The sequence below is a fragment of the Echeneis naucrates genome, chromosome 15, assembly GCF_900963305.1.
Source record: "Echeneis naucrates chromosome 15, fEcheNa1.1, whole genome shotgun sequence".
Taxonomy (NCBI): domain Eukaryota; kingdom Metazoa; phylum Chordata; class Actinopteri; order Carangiformes; family Echeneidae; genus Echeneis; species Echeneis naucrates.
Window position 1 is genome coordinate 8,829,458 of NC_042525.1, and position 7,903 is coordinate 8,837,360.

The window sequence follows — 7,903 nt, forward strand, 5'->3', positions numbered from 1 at the left end:
CAGAGTCAATCTGCTGCTCTCTCTATAGCGAAGGAGTCAGCTGGGATTTCAGCACCCTGTAAAGCCGCCCTGGAGATGACTCAGTTTGCCATTACACCGGCCGTCCACATCTGAGTGGATCCAGGATACACCAATAGGATTTTATCTTCACAATGACCTCTCAATCCCCAGGCATCACCAAGGAGCTGGAGGACACTGATGGGAAAGAAGAGATCTGGTGGGCTCAGGGTATCACTGATCCAAATATCTAACTCTAAATGTGGAAGATAAACTCCTACCTATATATGTTCTGACCTGACTGGATAGAAGGAGGGATAAAGTAACATTTATATTGAATTTACACTCCCCATTGTTCAAAATAAACCGAGCAAATGTGGATGGGCAGCACATATATTCAGTTTCATCTATCACCCTGTTATTGTGTGACTCTGCCCAGGGGCCTGGATGTTTGCATGAGAAATGATAGCCATCACTGCTTACTCAGGTAATTTGGAAAACCTGGCACAAGTTAACCATAAAGAACTAGGATGAAAAAAGATGAACAAGCTGTCTGTTCAAATGGGTCTCAGAGTCGCATATTCTGAATTTTAAAGTTTTCTCTGGGAAAATCTGTGCCATGCATGATGAGAATACATCATTTACCAACGCTTTGTTGAGGTTTGTTTTCCCAAAACAAAACATGTAGTGCCACCTAGTGGCTAACATTGGACATGTTGGCCTCATAAATGGACAACCACTGGAGGGAGGCAACAAATACTCTTCTGAATGTTACCAGTCAGATTGCTTTTATTTTTTGGAATAAAAGCAATTAAATTTCTCATTGCATGTTAACATGGAAAAACAACATATGAAATATATGTGAAAAGGAAAATCAATCTAAATCAGAAGTCGCAATCATCATTCAAAACTGCTAAAATGGTTCACTTGAGTTGGGGACTTAACATCCATTCGGTCCCATAGAGCCATGCAATGATTAACATTGGCTGAAGTTTTGTGTTGTGAATGTGCGTAAACTGAATTTCCGTGAGGCAAAAAAAAAAGAAAAAGGTAGCTTTAGTTAGATAGATAGCTTCAAGACATTTTCACAAAAACCTAAAATTGTCATTACATTGTTATGTCTGTATAAAATAAAAGAAGAAAACAGATAAGCAATACAAAGACTCGCTTTTTTTTATTACCATTCTCCTAAAAATTACACATCAAACAGTATCATCAGAGTGCTTCAACAAGTTTCCAAACATTTCACAGGCACAGCGAGTTTTCACACTGTTGCCATTTACATTTTACAATAATTTTATTTCAAGTTTTCTCCGTGAACGGTGGGGGTCATTTAGCCTATGGCCTTCAGCTGTGCTCTCTTGGCGGAGCTGACACTGCACCAAATAAAAAGCAATGAATGAGGCCTGGTCTTGTTAATCAGAAAACAGAAGACTAAAATCTTCAGTGGTGTGCACGTTTGAAAATTTGTTTATCTCGTGACAACTAACCTTCACTCTTACCCATTTAGTGTTTTTTAGCATATCACACATGCAAGGCATACGGTTGTTACATCATACGCGACAACAGTATTTTTGTGATTTTAATTAGTGCCAATACAAAATCAAGTTGTTAGCAAGCTACAGTCTATTATCTCACCCGGTTATGCATGAATGTTTGTGCGAATGGAAACATCAATGTTAGAACAAAAACAAGGCAACCACAGTACAGAGATGTGCAATACCAGGAGCCAGTTAGATGTTGGTGCTGATTGCATGTCGGTAGAGATGTGCTTTAAACAAGGAATAGTGTAGTGCTGCCCGTTCTGTGCCAGAATTTATGGCATTTTGAGAAATTTTAACCCCTTTCTTTCAATACAGCTTGACTGCTGATTTGTAACCAGCTCGCTCTTCACAGACATTAATTCAGCGTTGTACAGCACCTGAATACATCAAGACAGCAATCAGGTTGAGACCAGCAGGTTATTTATGTACAAGCCAGTTTATCAGTGGAGTATCCGGTGAAGGTATCTCTCTGGATCACTCTCTCCTCCTCTCCTCACTCCAGAGCTGACTCTAACTGGTCTCTCAGACATCCCTGGAAGGCTTTGGCCCTGGGTTTGTACCACTGTGGCACCTGTGCTTCTCTCTGTCGTCCCTACAGCGGAGTGTCGCCGAGGCTCCGGACTGCCGTGTGTTTTTGCCTCAGAATCAGTCTCCTCTGCTACAACCTTTCCCTGGCTTCTTGGCGCGCTCTCCCCAATCCTGAACAATAATATTGGTGTTGTTGAAATACTTAAAAAGTGGTGACAAAGTTATAATTTTGGGTGTCGTGAATTCAATCTATTTCTGTTAGTAGTGTTTGTACCTGAGGTGGTTGAAGGCGCGGAGCCAGTGTGACCCCAGCGAATCTCGCCCGTTAGTCCTAAGCCCTCTCCGGTGACTTCGGGACCGGAGTCCGATTAGGGCCTGAGCGAGCTCAGCTTCATCTCCGTGGCCCCAAACCAGCTGTGCTCTCTGCTCCGCATCCTGGTCCCCTGCAGCCCTGAACAATCTCTGGAGCTGCCACAGGTTCACATCGCTAAAAATATTCCCTGAGCCAGCCTTTCTGTTTCTTCTCTCAGCAAGTCGCCATAGCCTGGAAGGGCCTGCCATCATGGAGGAAGGAGGGGAAGCAGGTCCAGTATCCATCCGGAGAAACCCAGGAAAAGGTGACATACGATGGCTGTACTCTGTGGAGAGGTACACAAGAGCTTTTGCTAATTTTCCCCCATTCACATATCGAAATATCATTCTTACTTAGCCGACAAAACAACAGAATATATCACAAGTATAATGTGGCCGACAACAGAGACGGGCTACGTAGAAACTCCTAAGGACACCTGTGACAGTGAAGCTCTGCCTGTCAGCTGCAGGTCTGCTGCTCTGGTTCTGTAATCCTGCTTTAAGAGGCAAGTGACGAGGAGCGCTTTAAAGCACATTAAACTGCAGCTGGTAACTTTTCTAGCATGGACTTTTAAGTGGAAAACAAAAAGGTATTAGCAACTGGCCAACGTCACGACTTTATCTGGGTCAGAGGCCTTCGATGAAAAACAGCTTTCTTTCAGTTAGACAAAAATATCTGGAGGGAATTTACTGACATTTCAACAGCACATCACTTCACAGAGGCTGTTTGTATAAACTCTATCCTCTAAAATCATCAGCAGCTAAGGTCATGATGTCAAACATGTGACCAGATTTCAGTCTTTTAATTAAGCCTCATTCTGCAGGAACTCCCTGCTCACTGTAGTATAACCATTAAGGCCTGCTGTGAATATCTCTGCTTGGACTGGGATAGATCCCGCTGCCATTGAATATATCTATAGCATGTGCAACTTTGTGCAATATTTTTTCTACAGCACAGAACAACAAACACGAGGAAGCCTGCAGTACACAATCAGAGATGAGCTTATGTTTGGCAGACTTTATGGGCTGTATCTCTGTCTATTACTGTCTCATTTCTTTGAATAAGAGGTCGGTTAGCACTGACGAAATGTCCCAGGTCTGTCCTGTACTGCCCTCCAGCCGGTGTCCCCGCATTTGCATAACTGTTGCGGCCCACTGGTGCACAGTTCCCTTTGCAAGACGAACAAACAAAAACAAAACGAGGTCTAAATGTTGTTGCGTTAATGTTTTTAGCTTCACCAAACTGGATAAAATAAAATGCAAACACTGAACAGGTCTGTCTGCACGCTGCAGACCATGAAGCGGACAGCTGCTTACCCGATCGGCTGCTGTGTCCGCCGGACTCGGCTCCTATCGCATCCTGATCCTTTCTAATGAAACTACTGACACTGATTTCACACACACAGCGGCGGGTCGTCGGCCAAACTTCACTTACAAAAGCTTTCTGTCCTTGGAGCGATTATTAAATCAAGAGTCATTAACTGACCAATAGGAATAGAGATATCTACTGTTCCCTCCCTCCAGTCAGGAGACTGATTTCCTTTGACCAATCGGCACTGAGGGGAGGGGTCGAAGGGGAGTTTGGAGGCCCGCCTCCTGGCCACGTTGAGCGCGTGCCCTGAAATCCATTGACGTCAATGAACCCGGCTGGCACGAGAAGCGTGTGTGGTTTTGTGTGTGAGCAGAGCAGCGTGTAAGCAGGATGACGCAGACACGAGGGCTAGGCCATACACAGGCCTAATATAATATTACACACATTCACTGTGTGTCTGCGGCATGTTTGTTTCCAGTGGATGGACAGGGGGGGCAAGTAAACAAGTGCAAAGCCTGCGTACACACGTGTTACTTTCTCTTCCTCTCTGAAGCCAACCTGTCGAGGCAGATGGCTGCCCACCCTCAGGCCGGATCTGCCCCAGCTTTCTGCCTCTTTAAGGGTTTCAATCTTGCCATACTCGCCAAGTGCTGCCCATGGTCGCATTTGCTGTGTAACTTTCAATTAGCTCTATGAAAGGTTTGATCTGGACCCGCTGTATATATACACAGTGATATGAACTAAATTTGATGTAAATGAAATTTGATTTGACACATAGAAACGGCCTGAAATCAATCATAGTTTTATTTTTTGCTCCATTGCACGCTTTAAAAAAATGCATCATCTTATTCCGTCAATCATTTTGTGTAGCTTCTTAATGTCTGCAAAATGGCACAGATCGAGGAGGGTGACACGCCCCAGAGGAAACTACCCCGTTGGGAAATAGCAGATGAGTGGACATGGATGAATCCAGCGGTCCGGCAGAGGAGGAGCAGGCTTTGAATTACAGGCCGCCCCCTCCCTAACACCCAGCCCCCCCCCCCCAGCACAGATTCAGCAGAGGAAACGGAAAAGACGAAACTTTCAACAACGCTTTTCATTTCAAAACCCCGGGGCTGTGGAAAGAACAGAGAGTTCATTCTCTTTTAAATGCCTCTACTCGTCCACGTTTGGCTCAAGTATTAGACCACAAATCCGCCCTTCATTTTCCGTTCCTTCCACTTTTTGCTCATCTTTTCCCCAGCTGTTTGCAGCTGGCAGAGAGCACCCGCCCTGTTCGGGGAAAAAAGGAACCGAGAGTGACCGGAGGAGGAGAGAGATGGCACCCCAGCTCCCACAGCCGCAGGTGAGGAAGAGTATCCTGAAGTTCCTCCGGAGTTTCCTGGGAATCATCCGCATCCTGCAGATCGTCTTCGGAGCCGGACTGTGGGTCACCATCGCCGCGAGCAAATACGACGGCTCCATCCACTTCGTCCTGTTCGTCGCTGTCCTCTTCTGGCTCCTCACCCTCGCCCTCTTCTTCCTCACCCTTTTGGACAAGCAGGACCTGGTCCCGCTGCTGGGAGGGGAGCGCTGGTTGTGCACCAACCTGACGCACGACGCGGTCGCCGCCGTGCTCTACCTGCCGGCCATCGGGGTCATGATCTTCAAGACGGGTCGCATCTCGTACTGCAACCTGGAGCAGTACACGGAGCCGTGTCAGTACAAGGTCTACCTGACGGCCGCCGTGTTCGCCTGCCTGTGCTGCCTGGCGTACCTCCTGTCGGTTATTTATGGGGCGTGCAGGAAGTGTCTGGGGGAGACGACGGTCATCTGATCAGACTGATGGTTAGGGTTTGATAGCAATAAAGCGATGGGAGAGGGTCGGATGGGGTCGGGGGAGATCCACAGCAAGATGAGGAATAGTTAACTTCACTGTAATTTAACACTACAGCTACTCTAATCACAGGTTTATCTATTTTCTCTCCGCCTTGGTGGGGCAGACTCATGGCCTTACAGAGTATTAAAGTTCTGCTGACATGAAAACATCCCAGAGGCCTGTCTCCACACAGGATTAGAAAAGTCTTTGGACAAAGTTAGGTTTATTATTGTGTTTGTCAAGTAATTTAATGTAATTTCCCCTTATAAAGAATCAGTCCTCTGGGGACGTATTATAGTTGGTAAGCAGTAAGTTTACAGTAAAATGCCTTAACAAATGTTTTGTAGATTCTAGCAGGTAGGCTACTAGGGAACTATTCATCTACAACCTCACATAGGATTAGTGCCATTGATTTTATAAGAGATTGTTTTCATTCTCTTTTTAAAGTATATATTTTTATGCGTTTACATGTTTTTGTATGACAGCACACTTTGCTGAACAGTTACTGCAGCGTGATGGACTAAAACTTGCCGATATCCTTGCAGATAAGCTCTGTTTCTGTCTTGTCTGACTCACACTGCATACAGTTTTGCTCTTGGTTTCTGTCAAGAGTGCTGTGCTCAGCAAGGTTATGACATAAACAAGCCAACAATATGGATGTTATTGGTGCTATGTGTGCTGAACAAAATATTCCCTCAGTGTTCACTATGTAAAGCCAAAGAGCAAAAAGAGCAAGAATAAAGACCAAAAGCCAGTGAGGTGTTTCTTTGGTTACCATCCTTTTGTACGTGGACGTGTTCAGTTATGTCACTGGAGGAAAATGTTTGTAAAATGCTTGTGTCAAATCTAGAGAAAGAGCTGGGCTGTGCGGACAAATTAGTGGCGTTTTCCAAATGAAACACAGATTGTGAGCCCAGCAACAGAAGCCCTGAGGAACGTCCTGTAGAGAGATAAAAGCCTGGGCCAATTAGCAGACATCATTTATATGCTGTGCCACTAAGCCAAAGGAAAGACGCAGATCCTTTAAACTATCTGGGTCTCTAACAGACAATCACAGTGACTCACATATGCACAGGCAGTGTGTATGACAGTGTGAATGTGCTGCATGATAGAAAATCTGTGTTGCGTGAGATTTATCCTACTTTTAGAAACATAACGTGTGTGCATGTGTTTGATCTGTGTGTAATAATCTGGGAAGAGGCTTGTTCTTACCGGAACAGTCTGTTGGGGTTCTGGAGGTGGAATAACGTTCAGCCAATGAAAACAGAGCCAAGCAGTGAAGGATGATTCATGTCTCCTCTATTCCAGTCAGCATGCAGATCTTGTTAAGAACACACTGCAGACAAGTTGCTTTTACCAGCATCCAAAGCTCAACTGACCACAGTGACATCTCTATTTGGTTGCCTTAATACAGTCAGATAGAAAGCACAATTGACATCTTTGATTGACTTCATAATCCTTTGACAAATTTGGATTCATGCTTTGCACACTTGTTGTTGACATGGGACAGGAATGTGGAGCGAGAGCTTGAAGATTGCAGAACTCAAACATAAACACACAATTTTCCTTTTTGGGGCATAAATCGCTTCTTGTACATTTCCTATTCAATGTGATGAGTTATTCTTGGAAAACAGTATTAGGGAGTATTAAGTGTTGAATTTTCACAGCTCCAGATTAACATTCAAGAATCAGGATTAAGGCCTGTTACGTGCAGAGAATTAAGGATTTAAAGACGGCAGATATATAAAAACAAAAAGCTATATAAAAGGGAAAGTGATGGCGTCCAAAAAGAGCTGGAAAATAGCTTTGCTGCTTTCATTATTCAGGTATCTCTGGCTGGCTTATTGCTTACGTTTCAGAGAAGTAACCCTAAAAATGGGACAATTTAAAGATAAATACAGACCACCGTAAGATGACAAAATCTAAAATGCATATCCTAAGGCTAATTTTATCTTGTTCGTATTTCCTCGTTACACGAACTGTCCAGTATTGGCAAGTGGCCTTTCTTTGCAGTGGTATGAAGAATCCAGTCAATATGTGTGTTGACTGCAAGGTGACATCTGTGCCCAGAGTCAAAGGAATGAAAGGGTTAATGTTAACCAGCTGCAGCCCAGGGGTATAAATCTAGCACTTCTAAAGAAGTAAAGGATTCACCCCCTCCCTCCCAGCCTCCTATCCAGCCTCTCCCCCTCTGAGATTTCCACTCGAATGTTGTCCTGTCCACGTGTCTGTGTCTACAGAAACACACAGCTGTATACAATCAAATGGGGACCGTAAACAGCACTCCTGTGTGCTGCATAAACAAAACACTGA

The 7,903-nt window shown here is 44.6% G+C and overlaps 2 protein-coding genes across 2 annotated transcripts; one reads left to right on the forward strand and one right to left on the reverse strand.

The window, feature by feature from the left end:
• Positions 1 to 1,154: 1,154 nt before the first annotated feature.
• On the reverse strand, positions 1,155 to 3,874 carry LOC115055852 (arginine vasopressin-induced protein 1-like). The gene is made up of 3 exons (XM_029521878.1): positions 3,738 to 3,874; positions 2,344 to 2,707; positions 1,155 to 2,240 (listed from the first exon to the last, which is right to left on the reverse strand). Exons 2-3 carry the CDS (start codon positions 2,691 to 2,693, stop codon positions 1,982 to 1,984), a joined length of 609 nt encoding a protein of 202 aa, XP_029377738.1. The 5' UTR covers positions 2,694 to 2,707; positions 3,738 to 3,874; the 3' UTR covers positions 1,155 to 1,981.
• A 907-nt stretch (positions 3,875 to 4,781) lies between these two features.
• On the forward strand, positions 4,782 to 6,344 carry marveld1 (MARVEL domain containing 1). The gene has a single exon (XM_029521876.1). The coding sequence runs from the start codon at positions 5,051 to 5,053 to the stop codon at positions 5,546 to 5,548; it is 498 nt and encodes a 165-aa protein (XP_029377736.1). The 5' UTR covers positions 4,782 to 5,050; the 3' UTR covers positions 5,549 to 6,344.
• Positions 6,345 to 7,903: the final 1,559 nt, after the last annotated feature.

Coding starts and splice junctions, on each gene's coding strand:
- marveld1 (XM_029521876.1), top strand. CDS start 5,051: ATGGCACCCCAGCTCCCACAGCCGCAGGTGAGGAAGAGTATCCTGAAG.
- LOC115055852 (XM_029521878.1), bottom strand. CDS start 2,693: ATGTCACCTTTTCCTGGGTTTCTCCGGATGGATACTGGACCTGCTTCC. Junction 2,241..2,343: donor CGCGCCTTCAACCACCTCAG/GTACAAACACTA, acceptor ATTATTGTTCAG/GATTGGGGAGAGCGCGCCAA.